Source organism: Lupinus angustifolius, chromosome LG02 (assembly GCF_001865875.1).
Source record: "Lupinus angustifolius cultivar Tanjil chromosome LG02, LupAngTanjil_v1.0, whole genome shotgun sequence".
NCBI lineage: Eukaryota > Viridiplantae > Streptophyta > Magnoliopsida > Fabales > Fabaceae > Lupinus > Lupinus angustifolius.
Window position 1 is genome coordinate 874,324 of NC_032010.1, and position 26,851 is coordinate 901,174.

At 32.9% G+C, this 26,851-nt stretch overlaps 3 protein-coding genes across 3 annotated transcripts; 1 reads left to right on the plus strand and 2 right to left on the minus strand.

Annotated features, from left to right (window-relative positions):
• LOC109330325 (DNA-directed RNA polymerase 2B, chloroplastic/mitochondrial-like) lies at positions 338 to 12,185 on the minus strand. Its single transcript, XM_019564485.1, has 19 exons — positions 11,233 to 12,185; positions 10,248 to 10,463; positions 10,026 to 10,159; positions 9,872 to 9,938; positions 8,118 to 8,176; positions 7,267 to 7,384; positions 6,935 to 7,048; positions 6,617 to 6,748; positions 6,118 to 6,534; positions 5,093 to 5,143; positions 4,493 to 4,563; positions 3,050 to 3,134; positions 2,689 to 2,841; positions 2,538 to 2,612; positions 2,299 to 2,388; positions 2,142 to 2,189; positions 1,669 to 1,783; positions 1,477 to 1,580; positions 338 to 1,165 (listed from the first exon to the last, which is right to left on the minus strand). The coding sequence occupies exons 1-19, from the start codon at positions 12,049 to 12,051 to the stop codon at positions 1,055 to 1,057; spliced, it is 2,979 nt and encodes a 992-aa protein (XP_019420030.1). The 5' UTR covers positions 12,052 to 12,185; the 3' UTR covers positions 338 to 1,054.
• On the minus strand, positions 12,902 to 15,743 carry LOC109330355 (cytochrome P450 82A4-like). Its single transcript, XM_019564527.1, has 3 exons — positions 15,528 to 15,743; positions 14,119 to 14,860; positions 12,902 to 13,702 (listed from the first exon to the last, which is right to left on the minus strand). Exons 1-3 carry the CDS (start codon positions 15,731 to 15,733, stop codon positions 13,076 to 13,078), a joined length of 1,575 nt encoding a protein of 524 aa, XP_019420072.1. The 5' UTR covers positions 15,734 to 15,743; the 3' UTR covers positions 12,902 to 13,075.
• Positions 21,779 to 23,899, plus strand: LOC109330363 (F-box/kelch-repeat protein At5g15710). The gene has a single exon (XM_019564539.1). The coding sequence runs from the start codon at positions 22,056 to 22,058 to the stop codon at positions 23,370 to 23,372; it is 1,317 nt and encodes a 438-aa protein (XP_019420084.1). The 5' UTR covers positions 21,779 to 22,055; the 3' UTR covers positions 23,373 to 23,899.

Sequence of the window (26,851 nt, forward strand, 5' to 3'; positions counted from 1 at the left end):
ACATATGGACATTGTTGATTTCATTTCAAGATAAATTCACCAAAGGGTGGTTTGCATAGGAGGATGTTCTTAAGAAGAATGTTGATGGGAATGATCTTAATGTGTCATTTTAGAATTTTTTTTATCTTTCAATATTAATTATTCAAGAACTTTCTTTAAAAGAAAATAGAGAGATAGTGAATAGGTGAAATAAAAGAGTTTGAGATTCACTTAAGAAACTCTTGGGAGTTTCTAAAGTCAAGTAAAATATTAGTTGAATTGCTTAAATTATAGTATGAAAAATATAAGAAATACTATAAAACCTACAAGCTATTTAAGCATAGACTTAGGGAAATAGAAATGTGAATTTACTTTTTGTCCATTCCCTTCAGTCACAAAAGTTTCATAAGTTCAAAGGTTAGGGAATAAGCTAGTATACATCACTATAAATCATTTTGGTACACCAATTTAAACAAATGTTTGTTGTGTTTTTTTCTTTTTTTCATTTACAAGAGAAAAATACTTGTACAAATACACATACATGTAAAAGCAAAATAAAAGGGTACCAAAATAAAGATACACCAAGAGTACCATACTCTGTTGATATGAAGAAGTTTTGCAGCTAGCCATGGCATAATTTGCAGGGTGAGTTGGGTGCAGAACCAGATCACAAATTTGCTATACTCAAATTGTTAATGAAGCTCTGAAATCTTCAAGTAAATAGCATTTCAAATTTTAATTCATTGGCTTTTCCTTCTAAGCCTTCTGGTTGAAACACTAGCTTCAAAAGCTTCTATCTCATAACATTTGTATAAACCCTTTAGAAAACTGTCCAAGTAAAAATCAACATCTAAGGAGTTAGCAAATGAATACTATTATCATACCACATGGGTCCTTTTTAAGACCCTGGATGGATGCCATTGATGATATATACAGCCACTGAAACAGCCTCTAGAATGAGTACTTCCACAAGATCTGTTGTCGTTGCGAAATGCTCAAACGGAATTAACTTGAGATGTTGTCAGTAAGCCTTAAAAGACAGAATCCAAGCCTTAAAGAAGGCTGCAAATCAGGATCAGTTGAAGAAATATGGGGACTCTAAGACTTCCCTTAAGTCGAAGTCTCCCCGTTCAGGCAAGGGTGGGAATGATAACTTTGGGAAAGATCTCTGAAAGCCCTCCACTAACTGTGCAAAGATTAAACAGGTAAGAGATCTCATAGTAATGTAGAAATTTAAGACAGTATATGATGAACAAATCAAAATCAAATGAACCAAGATACTACTTTCTGATCATTTCTTTCTGCAATAACCGATATTATCGGACCTCACATTTTGTAGCACACCACTAAACATTGAATGGTTTTGCTATCTTTATTGTTAACAATGCAGAAAGTACAAAAAAACCTAGGAAACAATCCACCTCAGATACCTTAATTGTAATACCTAGGAACAAAATAGCAATTGATATAAAAATAATATGAACATTAAAAGCATACATTTTCCAGTACTGGGGTCTCATAGAGTTCCACAAACTTCTCTCTCAGTATTCTGTTCATTTGATCCACATCACCTGCATGTGTCCAATATGAATCATGAACCCCTACAAGCATGTAGCAGAAATTATTCAACACCAATGTTATGATTTGATATATTATATCTAAATAAAAAGACACAATCACAGAAAATACCTGCAAAATTTAAACCTTCCTTTTTGCAGGTAACTGCGGTCATCATCATATGAGAACCATCGAGTGAGTGAACAAAATTTGGAGGAAATGCTGTCTTCTGCCTCTTGACCATGACCTATATAGAATATTTATAAAACAACAAACTTTATATCACTAATATTTAAACCATGACTTTCTTTCATTCTTTTAAATTGGATAAGAAAAAACCATTAAACGATTCCTCCAACCATGCTCCAATTCAGCCCATTGCCTTCCATTCACCAAAAACAATTGCCAATGAATTAAATTGTCACACATAAAATATACCATCTCTTCAGATTTTTATCTCTCATGTGTTTTGGATAGTGAATTTTGAAAGAACGTTTGCTTGCATCCGATGAAAACAGTCCCATCATCCATATGGGAAACTTAGGAGGAAAAACTGTCTAACAGCACCCAAATACATAATCCTCAATGATGTAAAATTCACTTACCTTATCTGTTTCTTGCTGCAACGTCAATATTTGAAGTGAAGTTTTGATCTGTAACCCATATAATAATAATAGATTATCAACCTATAGAATGTCTAGAAATCCTGAGAAACTAGAGAAGTATTAAGGATATAATTCCAAGAAAATTTATTGCACTCACAATATGCCTTCCTAGTTTACGGTAAGGTTGCACTACAGGAAGTCCAAGAGGAGTGGTCCAGCGCACTGGTTGGTTTTCAGAAGCAATTATCTGTTTCAAATGTCTTAGTCAAACCATAAGAGAAGTACACATGTCATAAGAAAGAAAAAATAACAACAGTTTTTATTCTTTCTCTCTCCATGTCAAGGTATGAGAATATGCACTGTGTACATGTGGATACAAGGAATATCATAACCTACTTTTGCACAGTCACCAAGCCAGCTCATGATACTTCGTGCTCCTTGAAACATCTCCTCTAAGGCAGTTAAGGTTATCTGAGAAGGGAATAATGATGAAACAAACAATTCGTAGATATGAAAAATTTATAACAGGGTCATTTCACCCTCTAACCTTTGCTGCATAACAAGAAGCACCAAAAAGCTCTGAATCGTCTGAAATGGCATCCCTTTCTTTCAATCTCCTCTTTATTTGTTCTCGTGCACCAATGTAAGTGACCCCATACACTGATGTCATCACAGTTTGCTTAACCAATTTCCTATCCACCTAGACAAATGTTCAAGAGAAGCTGGAAATCAGCAAAAATGAGGAGTGGAATAGACAAGTACAAAATCCAATTGATATGATTATGCACGAAATCATTTTCAGACTTGGATTTAAAGATTCCGGGGGAAGTATGATTGATGCTACCAAACAATTATATCTATAAGTAACCAATCTCGTTATATAAATATGCACCATAATCACAGAGAACCTGATTAACTAATGTCCTTGCATGCAGAGCATCAGGAAAAATTGCAGGATCTTTCTGAGCATCATTTTGCATGATGTTTAATACTCTGCAAGGAAATTATTTTTGAGTGAGCAATTTATTTTGAGAATATCCCTTTCCCAAGGAAAAATCCAAGCCCAAAATGAACACAGGAAAATCAAAAGACGAATAAATACAGACCAAATATCATAACTCGGTAGACCATTGCTACATAAATCTACTTAATTTTTATAAATAAAAATTATTAGAAAGAAAAAAATACACAAGAGCACAATAAGATATTTGCTACCACCACAGTAATGCATGGAAGTTGGCCTGGCGTCTATAATGGCTAAAAGAAGATATTGTGGAACTTTGCCCAACCTACACAGAGCGACCTTGGAAAAATCTTATGCCTAAAACCAAATGCACCCTCCTGACCATGGAAAAATCTTCGCAGAAGTGTTTGGCATGGTCAATGAGATAACCTCCCCCACAAATTTTATAATTGAAAGGATAAATGACTCAATAGAAAGAAGGTAGAATACTTCTTCATGAACCTCCTTTATCTTAGAAAAAAATTGCAATTTATAATAGAAACTTTTTGGAGGTTCCTTTAAATAGTATACTGCTTGAGTTTAGTGAAAAAACTTAAGCTATTGGGCGAAGGCAAATGAATGATTTTATATATCTAACAGATCTAAAATAGATGCATCTTAATTATGAATTGTATTTTAAAGATATCATAAAACAAGGCCAAATTTGAGCCTACAAGACAAAGCTTGGCAGCTTGTAAGAAGAGAACTAATAAACAACTTAGCTTTAATTGGAAATAAATCATCTATTTTCATTCAATTAAATATAAGGAGCATAGTTTATAAAACTGGACCTGACCAACCCAGTAGTTCTAGGAATGGTCATCCTACTAGTCAGGTTAATATACAGAAGCCCCGCTCAACTGAAGAGCCAAGATACTTAATATGATATGGGTACGATACAAATGGGTATGGGAATACAGGCATTTATTATAAAATTCAAGATATGATGCAACTTAGATACGTTAATATGAGTCGCTACCATTAAGCTACTGTAGCGTAATGGTAGCGACTCATGGAAATAATGACTATTTGTCTTTGAGGTCATGGGTTGAGTCGCGGGAGGCTCCTCTTTGTGGAGAATAAAATACTGCAGAGGGTATTTAAGATGGTGGGTGGCACACTTAGTGTATTCATGAACCGGGGAGGTCGAATGTCAGGACTGGAGTGTTACCGGTAACACGCTCAGTATATTCATAGGCCCGGGGGTCGCATGTCAGAACTAGGGTGATACACCAGAGGAGGCTGTTAGCCATCTAAAGAAAGGTCAATTATGGCAATATGGATAATAATAAATGCCCACTCTTTGCATTTCAATTTTGAAACTATAACAATAAATTGAAATGCTTACCTAGCTGCTATTCCTGAGTACACATCTGCCGGCTTCTCTCCTGCAACTAGATTGACAGCAGCCGCTCCCAACTGAATAAAATATTATAAATAAATTACTATACAAGCATTTCCAATCAGCGATAAACTTTGAATCATTTTGTTAATAGAAGGCATGTGTAGATGAAGATATTAGGGTAAACAAGCAAAGAGTTTTCAGTAAACACTTGATATCATAAAGCAGTAGAAGACAAGATAATCATATGTTCCACCTACTGCTACTTTTTACAAGATCAGTCTGGAGACAAAGCTGAAATAGAAATTAACTTACAGTCAGAAGTTAAAAGTTAAAACCAACCAACTAGTATTATTAAAAATATTGTAATTATAATAGTACAGATGTACAGAGATGTGATTAAAGCTACTTAATTCTCAAGCCAAATTCATTTTCAACAAATAAAAATCATGAAGACTCTATCTAGCAAAAAATAAAGAAATCTTCAAGACTCTGCTATATACTAAACTAACGTTGATTCCCTAACCAGATCACTAATATCTGGGACACGAGAATTTGTTATTCAAAATATGAAAAGGGGAAAAACAAAGTGATAAGGCCCCTTACCTTGTCTCTTCCCAGGGCAGCATAATGCTGTAAGCCATTACAAGAGCCATCCTAAGACAAAACCAAGATAGCACAAATTGTGATCAGTCAATAAACATGCCACACATTTTAATGAAAATGATGATAGTGGCAGATTTGATAATGACAATCTTGAGCATTGCCCAGTTAAATGACTATTGATATTTACACAAAGCAATAAAGTGCATAACCATGATACATATAAAGAAAAATGCTACTCGAACATAAGATTTCAAAAGATAGGCAAGAGGTGGGGAGGGATAGATATATGCAGTGTTACCACTGAAAAAAATGTTGTTTCTGTGACTAGAACCCATGACCCTCATATCACATGCAGCAACTGTAGCCTTATCATTGATTCAAGGTGCATCATCATCAACAACCAAACCTTAGTCCCACTAGGTGAGGTCGGCTAAATGGTTCAAACAACGTCATAATGCTCTATCGTAAGTCATGCCCATTGAGAGAATCTTGATTTCTATATCTTTCCCTATCATTTCACATATGGTTTTTCTTGGCTTCCCCCTGCCTCTAGAAATTGAACTAAACTCTATTTGATCTATTATCCTCACTAGGGCTTCTAACGGTCTCCTCCACGTATGCCTAAACCATTTAAGTTGGGTTCTAGCTCTGATATCATGTTAAGATTTCATCTCAAAATCAATGGACAATAAGAGGAGTAGTTCAACAAGTGTTTAAATCCTTCCCGAAACAATGAGGCAGATGATATAAGACTTACTTCCCAACAAAACCTATCTAGACTCCTTCACCCTACATCAAATACCATGTACATTAAATGTAAAAGGAGGTAACTGGCTACTAATCTATTTGTGTAATTTAGATTTATATTTGTTTAACTACTTCACCATTTGAGGATTAAAAGTCTAACCCAACATGTGTGCATGTGTTTATTAGGTTCAGCTGTGTTATAAAAATCTGAACCATGTCAAATTTTAAAACCCTGGTGTACTTTGATAAGCTAAACCTCATTCCCACCATGGAAATACCTGATGTACAGGAATACGTGAAATGAAAGTTTCTGGTGAAGAGCTTTTTAGAGCCTCAGTGAGAGTTATGCACACAGCTAAGCACTGGAATGGATCTTCAGCGCTCAACCACCACCGGCTCCCTTCAAGAGGTTTGTCAGCAGAATCAAATATGTCATCCAAATGATTTTCAGTGAATGCTGTACGACCCTCATGAGATAGTTTATCAACACCGTTAGCATAGAGATTTGCCAAATGTATCTTTAGCCATTGTAGGCCAGACTTCCCAAGTGGGCGTCCCTCTGAAAATTCCAATATACCCCGGCATACATCTGAACCTAGGTGGTTCAAATGTGGATGCATGGGGTAAGCACGTCCTCGGAAATCAAGGTTATGTGGGTAGTAGAAACCATCTTCATCCTTCATTTTTCGTGCTACCTGACCCATAGATATAAATGGTTGTTACCAGACAAACTATATGGATTACAAATTAATGTACAAGAAGTTTAAGGAAGCTTACAGCAAGTTTAAGTTCTATGTCACAACGTTGTGCATATCTCTCTCTGTTTTCTTTCCTCACATGTTTGACTTTCCATTTCCATTTCTTTATTTGTGCTTCATCATCAGTATCTGGCTCCTCGGGGAAAGGAACCTGCAATAAGAAGTTGAACATTTTTTTTCAAGCCATAGTAAACATGTTTCTTACAGCACAACTTGAATATGCAAAGATCATCATTTCTAGCCTTCAAGATTTACACATAATAATAGTATTAAAACAAGATATAGTATGATGTGTTAATAACAGTTAAAAAAACAGCAACCATATAAATGAACTTACGTCATCACGATCCACCAGATCAGCAAGACGGCCTCCACTAGCCCATATCCTGTCTATAACACTCAGAACCTTCTTATTTACCCTCCATTTTGTATTCCCAAGAGTATCCAGAGCCTAATCATATGAATTATGCATGTACATTTAATTATTAAAGAAAAGATTTGCTACATAGAAAAACCATAGTTAAAAAGAATACATACATATATATACACATGTGTGTATATATGCTTATCTGTATGTGTGTAAATAGCAGGTTTACATTCAAGCACTACTTCATTGAGTAGCATCAAAAGCTGTACCCAAAATGTATGGCAATTATAACAAAGCCATACCTCAAATACAGGCTCTAGTTGCTTCCTAGGGCTCCTCTTCACAGCCTCACGTTGTTGCCTGACTCCATGAGTACGCATGACATAGGAGGGTAAGAACAAGTGCCCACCTTTGTCATAACTGTGAAAGTACAGTAAAAGGAAAATGGAGGAAACAACATGTAAATCAGCAATTGGACGAAACAGAAAAAACTAGCAATTTGCTGATTGTAAACATTGAATTGTATGCTCGATGGTGCGCAATCAAAATCTTGATTTGAATTCTGAACTTAATTGCAAAAGGAAGATTTTTTACTAGGCTATGCTTCATTCGGAGTTTGAACCAATTTCTTTTTATAGAAAAATGGCATAATTAAGGAGAAGCAAAGTTAGTACATCGGAACAAGGATAAGGTGTCTCAATTAGAAAGGGCGACACAGTGCATGAGGCTCCCACCTAGTGGGGTACAGGAGGGTAGATGTACACAATTTTACCCTTGTCGCCAAAAAGGCTTTTTTGTAGGATTTGATGTCATGACCTCTGAATCACAAGGCAAGCAACCTTAATGTTGTGCCAAGGCTCACCCTCTTATAAGGTGTTCTCAATAGCTGGAAAAAAGGATAACAAATGAATCAAGGAAAGTAGGAATAACCAGATGCACCAAAGAATAGCATAGTAAGAGAGTGTAAGATGACGTGTTTTATATTAGTTTGAGTTTAGACCACTTTGTTGTTCCAAAATGTAAAACTAGATTACATAAAAGTTTTAAAATCATTATATCCTTCATTCCTTCCTTTATAAATAAGACAAAATTAAAATCATGTTTAACCATAAAATTGAAGTACAAGAGAGGAATAAAATGTAAGTTACCATACCCTGTCCAGTTGACGGGTGGAACCAACATAGGCATATAAGGAATGACCATATTCTTTGCCTGTTGAAAAATAAGAAACAAATGGATGGTTAGTAGAACCAATGCAAACAAATATACACCAAACCAAAGATATGAAATCATTTATTGACAACTGACGAAATAAACTTACAGACACTAGAGCTTTAATAAGCAATAAGATAAGCTAATAACCCTCCAAATATTTATACAACCAATAGGAGTTATAAAGAAAGGCAATAGTGAGAACAGGAGAAATTTGCTCACTGCCAACCATATCCGATATAGTACAACGTGATTTCCCCATTGAAGAAACTCAGCTCAACCATAAATCCTATGCTTTACATTCCCTCTATTTCCCCATCGCTTTGTATGATTGACCCAAAATACTTAAAGCTTGTGATTGTGGTATGATATGATCCCAAATTTTCACCTCTAAGGTAGGGCTACACGCCTCTTCCTAAACTTACACTCCATATACTTTGTCTTACTTTACTTATACGAAAGTCATGTGTTTCTATCCAAAATCTTGTCCCCTAATTTCTAGCTTCTGATTTATTTCTTCTCTTGAGTCTCCAGCTAGGACAATATCATCCACAAAAAGCATGCACCGTAGCACAAGCTCTTGGCTCTCCTCAATAAGCACATCCACGACGAATGTCAAAATATAGGGGCTCAAAGTTGAGCCTTGGGAGTTGGGACAGTCCAATGGTTATAGGAAAATCATATGCAGTAAGAAGATAGTGCATGTTAACTGAGAAGCAATCTTAGGAGTTTTTTCGTAATATGTTCAGGGATAGGGGTCATTGCATTAGTGGGCTTGGTCTTGTACTATTATTAGACTAGTACTTGACCTAATTATCAGTGTAAATAAGATCATCTAATTAATAACTCATTGTCATCACTCATCATAACCACACCACAAATCGATTTACGAACATCATTTTCATCCCCCCGACCTATTATAATTTCAATTAACGACAAAGTTGAAAGATATGAGAGCAGTATGATCTAACCAAATAAACCACATTAAAGCAGAGCAAATATCCACAGTAGCTCTCTAGGATAAGGCATTTAGCCATTTAGATCTTTCTACAATTATATGGGAAGCAGTATCCTAGTAAAAGGATTACATATAGAGTCCATGAAAATGACTAAATTGGCAAAAATCTGATCTAGCATGATTCTCACATATCTCATTACTTTCTTCTCCTACCCATGTATGGCTTCCTTACGAGTATGATTGCATATGTGCATAATCCCCATTATGAAGAATTATTACATAAGAGTCCAGGAAAATGATTAAATTGCCAAGAATATGCTCTAGCATGATTCTCACATATCTCCTTACTTTCTTCTACTGCCCCTTTCTCTTTCTCTATACCCATATTCTCTCTTCTCCACTGTAAATCCTCCATATCCTATAACTTTCCTGGTCTGGCATTGCCATTATTACAAGTCAAAGTTTCTATTGTCCTAAATCAGTTCAGGGCCTAAATTGTTAAAAAAAAGGTCCATAACAGAGATCTTTGGAAGTAGTAATTTGAATAAGGCCATAGGTTCAAATCTCATTGTGCCAAAAAGCATATAAAAAGAAACAAAATTAAAAAAAAATCCTATACACACTAAAGGATCTATAACCTAACAAATAAAAATAGCAAAAATGCTACTGAAATATCTCAAATGATGAACCAACCAATTTAAAATTCCATTGTTAAGTATAGAAGGTTATACACTTACAGTTTTGTCAAGGCCTTTAAGAACTAGAGGATCACATTGAATAACACCGTATCGTTTGCTTGTTTTCCTGTTTTAAAAAATATCCAGAGCCACAATATAAGGTTACTGCAGGACAATTTAGACCTAACTACATGACCCAGACATTAACACTCACTGTGCCTCTCTTGTCAATGTTACAAATGAATGCATAAATGCAGGTCGAATATCAGGTGCACAATCAACTATTTGATCTGATGGTGGTTGTATATATGCTGTCTGCATCAAGAGCTCAATTAAACGGCTTCCTACCTGTGAAACAGAGGAGAAATGCCATTTTATTAAGAAGGAAAAAAGTAGAAAAGGAACATTTAGAAAGTGTAGGGGAAGGTATTCCAACCTTTGTCTTAATGACTGGTCCCCATGGTTTTGAATCATCCTGGCCCTTCACTATCCCCCTCACTGCGACAAGCTTTTGCTTCTTCATTAAATCCATTACTTTTTTCCGCAGTTTTTCCTCTTCCTTGACAGCAGCGACAGACTCAGACACATCCTTTTTCTTGTCTTTACCATCCTTTTTCTTCTTAGTTTTCTCCAGGAACTTGTGTATCCTAACCTGAACCATCAAATAAGCAGTACGTAAGGTCACATTCATAGCAAGGGGTTCGGTTAGATAGATACCTGTAGTCTGTAGGTATGAAATGACATGCCCTTGGACATTTATTGTTCAAAATAAAGGGATTGCACCCATCACAAAAAAGAAGGAATTTCCACTGTTAGAAGAGCTCAATCTTTAAGTTTATCAAGCCTCACACTTTAATTCAACTGATATCATCTTTTGGGATGTGTATGGGGAAGTTTGGGAAGTGTACATCTCATCTATGGCTCGATACCTATGACCCCCCATTCCCACACAAAAAAGCCTCATAACCAGTTCCCTATTTGAGATTTCGATACTCAGGTCAAGTCAGATAAAGCCTGCGGTTTCCCATCAAACACGGGTTGAATTACCATCCCCTCCAGCAAAAAATTCCAAATAATTTTTAAAAGCATATTAATGGGGTTTTGACAATACTTATTTTAAAAAATATATGTCATTACGTACTTATGTAGGTCTTTGCGTCCTCCAGATATCCCCCCTAACCATTGCAACTTACTCCACAAGTCCACATTCCCATGGGTTTTCTAATGGTGTTTCTAGTCTGACATGCAAAAGAACTGGGTTGCTCTTTCATAGTGGTATACAGGAGGAATACAATCAAATATTTGAAAACAAAACCAAAGGAGCAAAAAATGCAAAATTTATTTATTTCAACCAAGATAACTTCTGTGAAAAAAGTTCAAACCAAATGACCATGAACAATACAAGAAACAGAATGTCTCACCTCCTGTTCAACAGCATCACCAATGCTGAGGACAGCCTGCACAACCCTAGTAGTGCCGTGGTCGTTTCCAGTCATTAACAACCCCATCAACTTATGCATTGTGATAACAGCCATCTTATCAGCCGGCAACTGACCAAAGTAAGGCCCATACACCGTCCTAAGCTTCCCAGTCCTGAACAACTCCTGTTCCTTTTCAATAGCATCGCGCAGAGGCTCAAACCAACCAAGAAACAGTGACTTCATGTATGGAAGATTCGGTGCCAGCTTCTGCTCACACATGTCCATCAAGAGCTCCCTATACTCTTTTGCCGCCTCTTCCCACGCCTCGGTCTCAATCTTCACCTGCCTTCTCCTAAGCTCATGGTACTTCGATTGACTCATTCCCCTCATGGAATTCAACTGACTCCTCCAGCTCAACCCAACCTCCCCCTTCTTCTTCTTCTCCTCCTCTTTCCTCATATCATCCAACAATTCTTGAATCTCATCATCCGGGGCAGCGTCTTCCTCAGCCTCAGTGGAAGAAGAAACCACCTCAGCAACACTAGCAAACTCTTTAACACTAAATTTAAAGTACCCACCATCACCTTGGTATAAAGTTTCACTTTTTTGTTGGAAACAATAAACTCTAGAAAGATTGGGAGGCCTACTAGGACGCAGGCGAAGGTAGAAGCCACGGAACGTGCTCGAAACAGCTTGTTTGGTAATGGTGCACCACATGTTTGTGGAAATGCTTAAGTGAGTATGTTGAGAAGTAAATGGTTTATTGTGGAGAGGGAAGAAAGAATAGAACCCCTTGTTGAGGGAGCTAGTGTTGCACATCAAATTGTAACCAATAACAGTGGCAACAAATGAAAAAATAGAGAAAAAGATGCTTCAAAATTCATAGAGAAGGGAATAATAGTGAAGGCTTTAAACCATTTTGTGGGTGGAAGCAGCTACCATTTGATTTTTCAACTCAAAAACCCTGCAATCTTGGGGTTTTAGGATAGTAATAATCATACTTTTAATGTTTCAAAGATAAATTATTTTTAGGTCTAAAAATTGGGAAAATATTAGAATACAAGAGACATTGTTTTTATACCAAAATTTACCTTGAAAAAATACACACAAGGGACTATGAAAAAATATAAAATAAGTAAAATGTAGTTTTGGTTAGTTATCTTTTTTAATTGTGCTATTTGTCTCCTATTTTTTATGTATGATTTTTATTATTGAAGTTATATAATTGTGTGAAAATGATTTTGTTTTTTTGTTAACTTTCAATACAAATCCCTAATGATGTTATATAAGTTATAAATACACTATTTATCATTTTCATGTGACACACAAAATTGTAAATGGGTTTTGGTGGCATGCCTTCTACATTTGTGCATAATTGTTTTTAGTATAAAAAGTTATTATTTTATGGCACTTTAGAGTAATATATGTATATTTGGTAGATAAAACTAATCATGGTTTGAATTTGGAGAAGTTAAATTTTACAAAATGTTTTGATATCTCATTTTATTTATTTCTGTGTTGCCTTATCTTCATTTTATTTTAAATTATTTATTTGCTTTTAGATAATATGCACATCCAAAATAATGATGTTGATATGAATAACAAGTTTTTTAGAATAAAATATCTTCTGATATAAGGAGATAACTCTTAATATCCTGATTCACGACAATAGGAAAAGATGAAATATGATTATTATAACTTCATTGTGTTATCCTTAGAGAAGAATAACAAACAAAGACAATAACTATAAGATTGCCTTGTAAATACTCATGTTTGATGTCACATTAAAGGACAATCATATAGGATTATTCATTCATAGATCCTTTCCAACACAACACTAAGATCACATGTTTTCATAAATATTGGAACATAAACGAGGTTTGATGAGAATCTCCAAAGGGGTAACTTTGATGTTGGTCACTTCAACAATTGCAGACATATCAATAGGTTTGTTTGAAGGTTTTGATATTTCAAATGATTGTAGAAAGGTTGCCAATGTCAAATATGTTGTTCTAAGACCAAATGTTATTCCAGGACAAATTCTTCTACCACTTCCAAAGGGTATAAACTCGAAATTATGACCCCGAACATCGACATTTTTATGTGTAGTAAGGAACCTTTCTGGCTTGAATTCTAGTGGATCAGGCCACATTGTAGGATCTGTCTGAATCTTCCACAAGTTTGTGAATAGTCTAGTTCCTTTCTTGACATAATATCCACCTATGTTGCAATCTTGTCCGAATTCGCGAACAGTAAGAGGCGATGCCGGATATAACCTTAGTGTCTCTTTTACTACAGCTTGAAGGTATACAAGGTTGTTTATATCTGACTCATTTACACATCTTTCTTTCCCAACATTCATATCAATTTCTTCTTTTACTTTTTCCAATGCATGAGGATTGTTTAGAAGCAAACATATTGCCCATGTATGAGTAACAATGCTAGTATCAGTTGCACCTAGAACTAAAGTCTGCAAATTATGTACAAACTCTTTTAGTATAATGCTTCAGACAGAACCAATAGTTGTTTGTGTGAGGCACAAGTGTGTGTATTCATGTAGTCGTTAAGAAGAAACATATCCGAAATCATGTCTCATATATTGTTCTGTCCAGTGATAATGAAGCAAAAGCAATAGTACTGAAAGTTTCAATTTTTTAATTGACATACATATTTTCATTATTGCGGGACAATGTGTGAGACATGATTTGGGACAGAAGATCTTTGTTCCTTAAGGTCTGTTTCCGAGTTGAGTTTTAAAGGGAAAGGGAAGACTTCAGAGTCATCTCACAAATGTATTTCATGACTCTCAAGTCTTTCATTTCCACTAATTTCACTCTAAAACTAAACTCGCAAACACAACATGCACCATTAGTATTATACACATACCATTGTTGTAGCTTTGATAACAGTATCTGAATCAATTCCTTCAATTGTTGATCCATCAATCATTGATAGCATAACATCAATGAAGTCTTTGTTACTTTTCTCATCATGATCCGAAGCCTTCTTCTTACGATGTTCTTCTAACCATCCTCCTATTACAGAATCCAATTCCTTGAAAGTTTTTTTCATGGCCTTCTCATGGCCTCCAAAATCGAACCATCTCAAGAAAGGAATAGCATCAGCTACGGTGTATACCCCGACAAGACGCAAGAATTCCCTTATAGTCTTTATACACTTTTGTGATTCTTTGTCATTATTTGTTGCATCTCCTCCAAAATATTTCTTCCCAGCAAACATATGAAAAGTTACATTAAGTGCTAACTCGCGAAACCATTGCTTCATCTCCACCAACATAAAGTCCGAGTCGTCCTTTTTTCGCAACCACAGATTAAAGAGCTCTTGGATTGAAGACTTGACTTCGAAGACACGAATGTCGCTTAGGAGGTCGACTTTGTTATTGGAAAGGAATCCAGAATTGATTATCTTACGCGTTTCACGCCAATATGCACCATAGGGTGAAAAGCTAAACATACCTTGATTGTATGTCATATGCTCGGTCATAAGAAGACTCGGGCGATAGGACAAGGTCAAGTCATTTGTTGTGAAGCATTCCTTAGCCGATTCCCAGTTGTTGACAACCAAAACTGGTGCACTACCAAGCTTAATGGTGAAAACAGGTCCATACCTGCCGAAAGGGATTAAAAACATACGAGAGGCCGAATAAGTAAATTACATACTAAATTGCATTCCATAACCACAATCGCAATATTTGGTAATATAAAAAATCTAAGTTGTTTTTGATCTTGTTTGTATGTGAAATCATTGGAAAACCCCAAAATAGTGCAATGGGCCTTTCTAGAGCATACAACCACGATATGATTAATCGCAAAGAGTATAAAATCTATGCACTGGTAAAGATATATACACGGTCATTGTCGGTCAGTATATACGTCTTTTTCTCAATTGTAAATGGGTCTAATCCAACAATTTGAGTCCCCAAATTTTCTTCCTCTGCAAATTGGAAACTCTACTTTCCTGTTTCCCCAAAAGTATAGTTGTTTCTCCCTTGGAGCTCTCCTTCCTATGAATTGAAGTCATAACCACAATGACTTTCAATTGTGGTACAGACTGGTACACAACTCGCTAGCTCTCGAAAACACATAAGATCAAACGATCCAACGAGATAAATCGCGATCTTGTCAACTCTGACAGAGACTACCACAACCACAATATTACGATCATAAATACTGTTGTGGAGTACAATTTTTACATAAAATAATGAACATGCATGCATAAAATATGATGTAAAAAAGAGGGTGGGACTCATTGTTTCTCAATTATAAATATGATACCTATCAGCCATAGCTCCTAGAATATGATGAGTTGCTTTGGAACCACTCAACAAAGGTAAGTGACCAAGTATAGGCCATGAACCTGAAACCATGGGAGCTTCTTTTCCCTTAGAAGCTTTGAAATGGTGCCATACAACAAAACAAAGAATGACCAAAGAAAAGATTCCAACTCCTGCAGCATTCACAGAATTCTGAACAAAGTCCATTTTTTATAACTATAATTTTGTATCCAAAGCTTTATAAGCTCCAATATATATATTTATTGATATAAATATAAAAAGTGTATATACTTTATATTTATATATATATATATATATAAGTATTATGTTCATTTATATACTTTTATATTAATATATCTATACTACTATATAAAGATAAAACATGTCTAAAGAGTATATAGATAATTGAACAAATTTAATTTCTATATCTCAGTTTTACCACTACTACTTTATAAATATAAAATATGTCTGATAGACATTTAAGTAATTAAACATGTATAATTTAATTTAATTTCATTTATATACTTAAATGGTGGTAATTGAAAGACAATATGATACATTCAATTTTGTATATGATTACTTTAGATTACTTCTTAAAGATTTATTCTTGATGATACTTCTTTTGTAGTAATTTATATCTTATACACATTTTTCACTCAATCACAAACTATAACCAAAATTATAATATAATGTATAATTAAATTCTTAAATAAAAATATAATATCATGTATACTCAATACAAAAAATGTGATATAGTTCTTTAAACTGAAATATATAACAATTAAATACTCAATATTAGAAAATAAAAATATGGGTCGACATGTATAAAGTATTTATCGACACACTAATGATAATATTTAAGTAGATGAGCAACATAAACTTAGCTTATTAAGGTCAAAAAATAGTGGGTGTTGAGTTTGATTTCAAACTTGAATCCATGTTTAACCAATCCATCTAACCTGAGCCAATCTTAATTTGGATATGTTCCATCCCAATCATGGATGGCCATTTAAAACTCACATCTATAAAATGGCTTATAAAAAATATATACTATCAACCAATAAAATTATTCTATCTATAAAAGAATCCAACTTATGAACTAAAACATTAATGTCCATATTTTAATATAAATGTTTATTTTATTTTGAAATATAGTATTTTCATTATTTTTCATAATTAATATTGTTTTTATTATCCAAAAAGTTCCTTTTATAAAAAAAAACTTTATTTGAATTAATGTTACTCTATATTTCCATTCCATTCAAATAATCTTTATTTCAACCATAAACTCAATTAAATAATTTTTGTGTGCATTATATATTGTGCTTATGTTAGAAATTTACAAATTATAACATATTTTAATATAATTGTATTACTTGACTATGACATAATTACGAAACAACAATGCTACAAATTGTCGTTCAACAATGTTTTCTGACATTGTTTATGTAAGTGCAATAGAAAGTATAGTTAGATTCAACGGTGTTTTAAAAGCTTTATAGAAAGTACATTTAAGAGATCTCAATTTAGTAAGTGTCATTGAATTTCCATTTTTAACAGCGCTAACTCAAGCAAGTATGATACAAAGTGGACATTCAATTGTGCTCCTCAAGAATTATTGTTGAATATATACTTTTTATAACAATCACTCAAACAAACACTATTAAATGTCTATTTTCTATAGTGATGTTAAATCTCAAACTTCTGTATGTTACAATATCCACAAATCATTAATATCCATGAGGCAACATCTCTCATGCATTTTATCATATTTACCATACATATCAATCAGAGAATTGACAATAGAAATATTATTCTAAAAACTCAATTTATAAACCATTGCATGAATTTGTCTTCCATAGCGTTGAATACACCAAAAAAATAAAGATATTTATGGTAATAATATGCTAGAGGACATAACGATGAATAGACCCAAAAAAAATGTTAAACAAAAAATGAAGTAAATAACCTAATATAGAGGAATTTGAGAAAGAGTGAGAAGATTATATTTTAATAAAATAGATAAAAGTGATGAAAATATAGACGACTAATCCATAAACTTATTGTCTTCTGAAATAAAGGGATTATAATTAATATCAAAATAACCACATTAAATTTTCATAAAATTAAACAACATTTCACCTTATACTTTAAGCAATGTGTCCTAGTCACTGTCACTGAATTGATGTCTACCTATTTCTATAAGATGTGCCAAATACCAAGAGAAATTGGGACCACAATTTGATATGTATTTTTGGCACAATCTATATTAAAAATATGGCAGCCATAACTAATAATAGATAACTTGTTTGTAGAGAGGAACCAAAAAAATAAAAGAGAAAGAAGGGTAATCCATTGAGAAAAAGAAGAATAAGAAAAATAAAAAAATTGAATGATGTGTATTATTGTCTGTGAGGTTTTGTTTTTAAATCTGCTAAAAGTCACTATCACAAAAATAAACATTATTGAATTTATGACTTTTAACAGCGCTTAGTGAAACTAACGCTATTGAATGTGTGAGAAACAATATTGTTCGCTTCACTAAGCGTTGTTGAATCTTTGAGTCATACATTAAACGATGCTCAAGCGCAGTAGAATATATATCTGCTTGTCACATTTAACAGTGTTTGTTTCACCGAACATTGTTGATTCTCTTTCGCCTTACATTTATCAGCATTCAACACATAAGCATTGTTGAATAAGCATTGTTAAATGCAAATTAAGACATATTGATTATTTTACGTAAGGGGTTATAAGTCAGTCTAATTTTGATAACTTATATGACTTCTAGAAGCTAATATGATATTGAAATTGATTTCAAACTTGACTTGAGTCCATCCTTAACAAATCCACCTGACTTGAGCCGATCTTAATCCGACTTTGTTCCATCCCTATCATGGATGGCCATTCAAAACTCACATCTATAAAAATATTTATAGAGATACTTATAAATTATCAACCAATAAAATCATTCCATATATAGAGGAATCCAAGTTATGACCTAAAAACATTAATGTTCATATTTTAATATATATGCTTATTTTATTTTGAAATAATGTTATTATATATTTTCATTCCATTCAAATCATCTTTATGCCAATCCATAAACTCAGTTAAATATTTTTTATGTGCATTGTATATGGTGCTTATGTTAGAAATTTACAAATTATAATTATTATATAGGTATTACATATTTTAATATAATTGTATTACAAATTACAATGAATGTTATTCAAATTGGCCTACTGATAATGAAAATATTATATATTAACTAATATGAACAATTATGATCCAGAATAGATTAAATCGTGGAAAATTCCCTTTTTTCCTCCAAAAAAAATATGTAGTCTCATAAGGAATTTCGAGATTTGATTATTGAATATCATTATATAATGTTTTAAAGACTTACCAAAAAAAGATAAAAAACATAAATTTATATATTTAAAATCTTAGTTTTATTATGTAAGCATAATGAAATTCAATATCCATAAAAAAAATCAATTGACCAATTATAACACCTCAATTTACAAAGAGTTTTACCTACCATATAGCTAGGTATATAGTCATATAGATACCTAATAAAAAAGAGAGACTAATTTATATAATCAACAACAAAAATAACAATAATAGAAACAACAACAGTAGCAACAAAAAAATAATAGCAACTAGCAAGTTACCCGTGCATTTGCACGGGACGATATTTTTTGCCGCATGATTAAGAACACATATTACATGTGCATTTATGATTAAGAATATGTATGTTGCTCGTGCATTCGCATGGTTAAAACCATATATTATGGGTCATCTACTGGTTTAACATCTTGCTCGACTTTCTCAATATTATTTTTTACACATATATAACATGATATAGTTAGTAGTATCCTATTAATCAAAAAAATCATCAATAAATTTATAATTTCATTATTATTTGATTCTAAAATAAGATTAGTATAAAAATAAATATTATTTAACTCTAAAATAGCTACAAACAATATGTTATGATTCATATTATTATTATTATTATTTTAATATTGCTGTAGTAACATTATATTTTAATATTGTATAGGTAATCATATTCCTTTTATTTTTAAATAAATCACATGTCATGAGGACTTGAGAGATTGACACATGTCATGAGGGAGTTCTTGAGAGATTGACACATGTCGTTGAGAGATTGACACATGGACCTTTAGTTTTGATGAGAGGTTGACACATGTCATGAGGGCTTGAGAGATTGACACATGTCATGAGAGCTTGAGAGATTGACAAATGTCATGAGGGAGTTCTTGAGAGATTGACACATGTCGTTGAGAGATTGACACATGGACCTTTAGTTTTGATGAGAGGTTGACACATGTCATGAGGGCTTGAGAGATTGACACATGTCATGAGAGAGTTTTTTTTATTATATAGGTAATAGATAGCAACCACATTAACTAGATCCCAACATTTCATAATATTTTTTTAAGAAAATGAAAATAGTTCATTCATTATTTTTTCAGTTTAAATAAACTTTGGTGACTTTATTTAAACTTTTAGATCAACATATATGTAATTTAATTGAAGTGTGGAGTGAGGTTATCTACAAGTGACAGCTCTATGGGATTATCACTTTCCTTACTCCAATTATTATTTTAAGGGAATATTTGTATTTTTAACATTGATGTACAAGTTAAAAAGAAGGAGAAATTATTATTTTTATGTGTACTGTATTGTTGTGAGTTTGAATCAAATTTGCAGATTTTAATTTCAAGTAAAATATAATTTGCCATGCATTTTTAATACTAAAAAAAAGCTTTATAAATACTTAGCACTGACTTATAATTTATTGTAAAAGTTATTTATATTGAATATTAAAGCATATAATATATGTTGAGGGTGTGCACATAGTTATATTTAAGTGATAATTTAAAGTTGTATATTTATACTTTAATTATATTTTGTAATTTATTATCATTTTTCTTCTTCTTTTGATTATCTAAATAACACAAATTAATTATAGGAAACATTTTCACAAGTGTCTAAGTTGTTTGAAATTTGATAAATATTTTATAAATTTCGAGATATTCGAGAATCCATAGAATACCTAATGACTCATAGGTAACAGACCTAACAGGTAACTGCGCATGTATGAGACACACTTATATCTCAAAACATAAGAATGAGACGAATCCATATAATATAATGTAGATTTATGTTTAGTACTATATATAGGTTTTATTTATATATTATTCATCACTTATTTATATTATATTTTTTGAAAATTAATGATAATTAATATAAATATTAACAATATATCATATAATATATTAACCTCGTATAAAACTCTACTTTGTCACTACATATATTTGCTTTCTCATTTAAGAATCATTATTTTACTAAAATAATATGAATGTTTATTATTTTCTTTGATTTAGTTTCATCCTTTGTCAAACTAGTTTATAAAATGAAATCTAAAAAATAATCCATCACCATTTATTATTTATGTATATAATTTTTATTTAAAAATTAATAATCTATACTATCAAAAAGGAAAAACAATATAACTAGTATCACATAAGTTTTATATTCCAAATTTATCATTTATCCGTTTAATCTTTCTAATTGATAAATGCATAACATAAAATTTAAAACTAAAATGAACATCAAATTTAAAACAACATTAGATAAAATAAAAACTTCTATAGATATTCTTATTATTTTCTTTCTTTTTTATCATTTCAACACTACTCTTCCATTTTTAACTACTAAATCAATATAATTTTCTCAAATGAAACCTCACATCTAAATATTATACATTCTAAATAAAAAGATAAAAAATTATATGTACTAATATTGTATGAATTTTATATATTATTACTGTATTACTTATCATTCATGTTTTCATTATTGATTATCTAAAAAAATAATAAAATTGAATAGTATTGATGATTGTTTATAAATATTTATACTAACGATATATAAATATTACATTTATACAAAAATAAAATAAAAATAACTATTAACACCCTAGTAATTAATATTTGACATTCAAATTTGAATGATATTGATATGGTCATAAAAACTCTAATGATAGCATCACATATTTTATAATAATAATAATAAAAACGTAAATTGAAATCAACGGAAGTGAGAGAAACAAAGAGATAGACTCAAACCTGAACCTAGTTATGTTCTTCCTCAATCTTCATGTCTGAAACTATCTTCTTATAACTCCCACTATGTTTTTGAGGTAATTGTTCATCTTCACACCACCATGGCTATAATTTCCTATTCCATGTTCTGTGCTTAAAAAATTGATCTTTTTCATCATCATTTTGACTATGAATGTAAATTTTGGATCTTGATCTGGGATTAATTCTCTTGTCCTAATTAACAAATTTGAGTTATTGGGTATCAGTGAATCAAACATTATCTGTCTATATTCTTTTGTTGGTGTTAGGTCAGAATAGAAATCTGAATCTGAAATTTGTTTGATTTAGTGGGATATTTCGTTTTTTTTTTGTGGATTTTGAAAGAATTAGAGAACATGGATGTTCCTAGGGATTCATCTGAATCAGGGTCTGAAGTGGGTAATGCCTCATCAGTAGAAAATGGGGTTTTTGGTGGAGATGAGAGATGCATTAAGCAAGCTTCCTCTCCAAGGGGTGGTGGGTCAAGGAACACTAGTCCAATGAGTCGTTCCGGGTCCAGGAACACGAGCCCTTCGAGGCAGAAGGTTGTTAAGACCAAGCCGCGCGGTTTGGATGAGGAAACACTTGCAACGTTTTGTAAGGCAGTGCATGCTGATGTTCAGATGGAGGATAATATATGGGCAATGCTTCCTGAGGATTTGTTGCATGAGATCCTAGCTCGGGTCCCTCCCTTTCATATTCTTCGTCTTCGTTCCGTGTGTAAACGGTGGAATTCACTGCTTCAGGACATTAGTTTTCTCAAATTCCATTCCAGCGTGCCATCACATGGGCCTTGTCTTCTTTCGTTTTGGAAGAACTCGCAGACCCCGCAATGTTCAGTCTTCAGCTTGCCCCTTAAAAGTTGGTATAGAATACCTTTCACATTTTTGCCACAGTGGGCATTCTGGTTAGTCGGTTCTTCTGGTGGGCTTGTCTGCTTTTCAGGGCAAGATGGATTGACCTTTAAAACCTTGGTTTGTAATCCTCTCACTCAAGCTTGGAGGACATTGCCTAGTATGCATTATAATCACCAAAGGCAATTGATAATGGTTGTCGATCGGTTGGATCGGTCATTTAAGGTGATAGCTACTACTGATATATTTGGTGACAAGTCATTGCCAACTGAAGTTTATGACTCAAAAACAGACAGTTGGTCGGTTCATCAGATAATGCCTGCAGTTAATCTATGCTCTTCAAAGATGGCATATTGTGACTCTAAGTTGTACTTGGAAACTCTTTCACCACTTGGTTTGATGATGTATAGACTAGGCACAGGCCAATGGGAACATATTCCGGCTAAATTCCCACGATCTTTATTGGATGGCTATTTGGTTGCTGGTACCCGGAAGCGCCTTTTTCTTGTTGGAAGGATTGGCCTTTATAGTACTCTGCAGAGCATGAGAATTTGGGAATTGGATCATGCAAACACTATGTGGGTGGAGATCAGTAGGATGCCCCCGAAGTATTTTCGTGCTCTATTGAGATTATCAGCTGAGAGATTTGAATGCTTTGGGCAAGATAATTTAATCTGCTTCACATCTTGGAACCAAGGGAAGGGTCTTCTATTTGATGTGGATAAAAAGATATGGTCTTGGATCGGTGGTTGCGCTCTTCAGTCATACAACAATCAAGTTTGTTTCTATGAGCCAAAGTTTGATGCTTCTATCTACTAAGCTAGAGTCTTTTTGACTTATAAAATGATGTCGGGTGTCCAGCATTTACAAAATAGAGGCTTACATGGAATTTCTTCTTGACGTATTTTCTTTGCGATGACATTCTCTAACCATTCAAAACGTTATTTCCTCCGAGTCGGCAATTTGTTTATCAGCTAAATATATTACAGGTGGCAAGTAAGAGCATGTCTGACTGTCAATACTGGTGCATCTTCTCCATAGATATTTTGTGAATGGAATTAAAGTGGAACACGACGTGACTGAGATCTGCTGCTGATGTAAACTGCTCAAGAATGGTTATAAACTTCTACACAAGGGTTGGCGTGTTTAAATGGGGGTACATGGATGATGATATTCCGGGTACATTTTTGGGAAGACATTTTCTTCCCTTAACATGACTACATGAAAATGCGTAGGATATTGAAATTATCCATCTTAAACTTTAACTGCTTGCTGGCTTACCAGTGTAATGCAACTGTTTTAAATCTTGTCTTGAAAGTTAACCTTATTTAACTTTCTCATGTAAATGCCTTCTCCCTGTTCCATATGCTTTTCTTGCCTTTTCTTTCTTATTTGAAAAACAAACTAATCAATAAAATAATTTACTTCGGAATTTCGTGATCTTTGATCTCGATCAGATTATAGAGATTGTATTTACTTGTTATCAATTTATACTTTTCCTCTAGCCTCTAAGACAACTACAACAACCAAGTCTTTATCCCACTAGGCAGGGTCGGCTTCCTCTAGTCTCTCATGCTTCACAAAAAACAGTTTGAAGTTGAGATTAGGCATCCTTGTCTTCGATTGTGTTTCGTATAAAATTTTCTCCTCTTCACCTGCATGCAGGTATTTAGTAGTGCTCTATGTCAAACTTAATGAACATTATTGACTACACTGTCTCTAAAAGTTGATTGATTCTATGAGATTAATGTGGTCACATGGTAATGGTTGAAAGTTGGAAGTATAGCTTTATTTGAAGCTTTTTTGAGTTTATTTTGTAGACTCTACCATTATTGCACACAGATTTATGTATACCCATTTTCATTCTTTTTTGAGATTAATGTGCCTTGCAATCATTGAAGGTGTTAGATCTCAGTGAATTCATATAAGATAACTTGTGAATAGTTTCTTTTAGATATTTTTGTGTGACTAAAATAATTCTTGTAGAACATAATACATCTTGTGATTTTAGGAAGCTGAAGTTTCAATAACTAAGCAGTTCTAGTCATATATAGTTTTACTTTTCCTAGAGCTGAGTGTATAACCATGAATGATAATTTTGTTGCAAATGGTTAAATTGTCTATTTTCCTCAATGAGTATATTTTAGTCACCTCATAGATTATTGCTAATACGAACAAGATGTTGGTCTAGCAGTGTAAGGCCTCACTGGATCCCCAAGGTCGAGGGTTCGATTACTGGGAGCGACACTGGTTGGGAGGGACAACCACAAACCAAGTGGTGTAAGGCCCCACTGGATCCCCAAGGTTGAGGGTTCGATTCCTGGGAGCGACACTTGTTGAGAGGGGCAGCCACGAACCTCGAAAGTGATTAGTGTTCCTTACTCAAAAAAACACGAGGGATAGCCTTGGTAGTACCAAAAAATATATTATTGCTAATGTGGATGATGCATGGAGTAGCATGTGAACTCCATTAAGGTGTGAAGATATATAGTTTTTGGCATAGTATCATAGCATGAAGTTTAAATTTCAGCATTAGTTAACATTTCTAGAGAGTAACAAAAGATAAGCAGAAAAACAGAAATATGAGTTTTATTATTATATTGATCTTATTTCTTGGTTGAGTTTCACATTTCTTTCATTTTTGGTCTCTAATGGTTTCATGGTGTAGCTTTGTGAGAAATATGCAAACCATTATTAGCTTTCCTTTCAACCTCTATATATCTTGGTTTTAGTAATTAATTTGAATAGATCATGATTATAATATTCTAAGATGCTAGGTATGTTCTTGAGTTAATTGGATAGTAACTTAGAATCAATTGAGACATGAAATGGGGTATAAATTGTGGCCTTAATTTTTAGAGTGTTCACTTACCTTAAATGATGAAAATAAGCATGATTAATGTAAGAAAAAACACTTTATTAAAAGAGAAAAATATATATGCATTTTTACACTGTCATTGTATCATTTACTGTTTATTTTTAATTATATTAACTCTTAAATAAAAGTAATATAAATGAATGATGAATAACGTACTGAATATATATAAATTTTTATAGCATAAATATTACTCTTTTATTAAAATATAAACAATATGACTATATATTTAGGTAAGGTTAAGAAAGTGGGTTTACCTTGTTGGACGAGTTGGGATCCTCTCCTATATTCGACATTTCAGTACAGGAATATGAGACCCAAATTTATTTTGATGATTTAAAAATAATCTTTAATTAAAAATAACTTAAAATATAAGGGCATTAAAAGTTTTTAAATAATACATGTTTCACCTGGAATCTTAGCATAAGGTACTACAATAATAGGTATTCTAAATTATCACGAGATACATTGAGTCCTATAACATTCCTTGTTTTCTATCTATTTTTGTAACTTTGCCTTTTGTGTCTTTGTTTTCCCATTTCTTTTCCATTGACACTTCTGCCTTACAATTATGCGAATAAATAAGAATATTTAGTTAGTTTTCTCGGTTAAATTAATGATAATAATATAAAGTATACTAATTTTGCCGCAAATAAACTAATAAAATGGTGGTTTATTAAATTTCTCACACTTAAGTGTTGCTTGTCCACAAGCACTAATCAGACCTAAAAAACATGAATTCACAAAATAGAATGCTTAAACATTCTATTATTAGAATTTATAAGTATGGCACAATTTTCTTCAATTCATATTTCAAAAATAATAGCAATCAAGTTATATTTTAATATATTTCGTATATTCAAATTTCACATATAATAAAATTAAATATATTAAAATAGTATAATATAATATAATTAAATAGATAGGTATGATGCTTAATAAATATTTTAAATGACCTAAAGCTAATATCTCTTAAACTAAATAACATTTTAAGAAGATCAAGAGTTTCTTTGTTTTTGAGTTTTACAAGAGAAGGAAGAAAAAAATGGAAGACTTGAGAGCCATGAAATATGTGAGAATACATATATCGTTTCACATGGTGTGTCATTCTGTGTACCATTGATTGCGATTGGTTGAAAAAATATATTCAACTTAAAAATACAATAATTAATTATTTTTCTGACCAATCATATGCAATGACACATGAAGTTGTACACTCTTTTGCGACAAAAGATATCCTCCCGAAATATATTGGTAAGATGACTCCAAAAACTTCTTTTTCTCTTCATTCCCATCCAAAACTTACCTCACAGACAGACCCTTAACCGTAAATAAACAAACATCTGGTTTCCACCTTAAATAAAGTATTGAGTATAAATATGAGGAATCTTTTCTTAATTTGCCAAATAATCTCTTCCAATGT

Coding starts and splice junctions, on each gene's coding strand:
- LOC109330325 (XM_019564485.1), bottom strand. CDS start 12,051: ATGTGCAACACTAGCTCCCTCAACAAGGGGTTCTATTCTTTCTTCCCT. Junction 7,385..8,117: donor CCACCCGTCAACTGGACAGG/GTATGGTAACTT, acceptor GTACTTTCACAG/TTATGACAAAGGTGGGCACT. Junction 1,581..1,668: donor GGAAGGTTTAAATTTTGCAG/GTATTTTCTGTG, acceptor ACATGCTTGTAG/GGGTTCATGATTCATATTGG.
- LOC109330355 (XM_019564527.1), bottom strand. CDS start 15,733: ATGGACTTTGTTCAGAATTCTGTGAATGCTGCAGGAGTTGGAATCTTT. Junction 14,861..15,527: donor CTAGGAGCTATGGCTGATAG/GTATCATATTTA, acceptor CCCTTTCGGCAG/GTATGGACCTGTTTTCACCA. Junction 13,703..14,118: donor TTATCAAAGCTACAACAATG/GTATGTGTATAA, acceptor CATAATTTGCAG/ACTTTAGTTCTAGGTGCAAC.
- LOC109330363 (XM_019564539.1), top strand. CDS start 22,056: ATGGATGTTCCTAGGGATTCATCTGAATCAGGGTCTGAAGTGGGTAAT.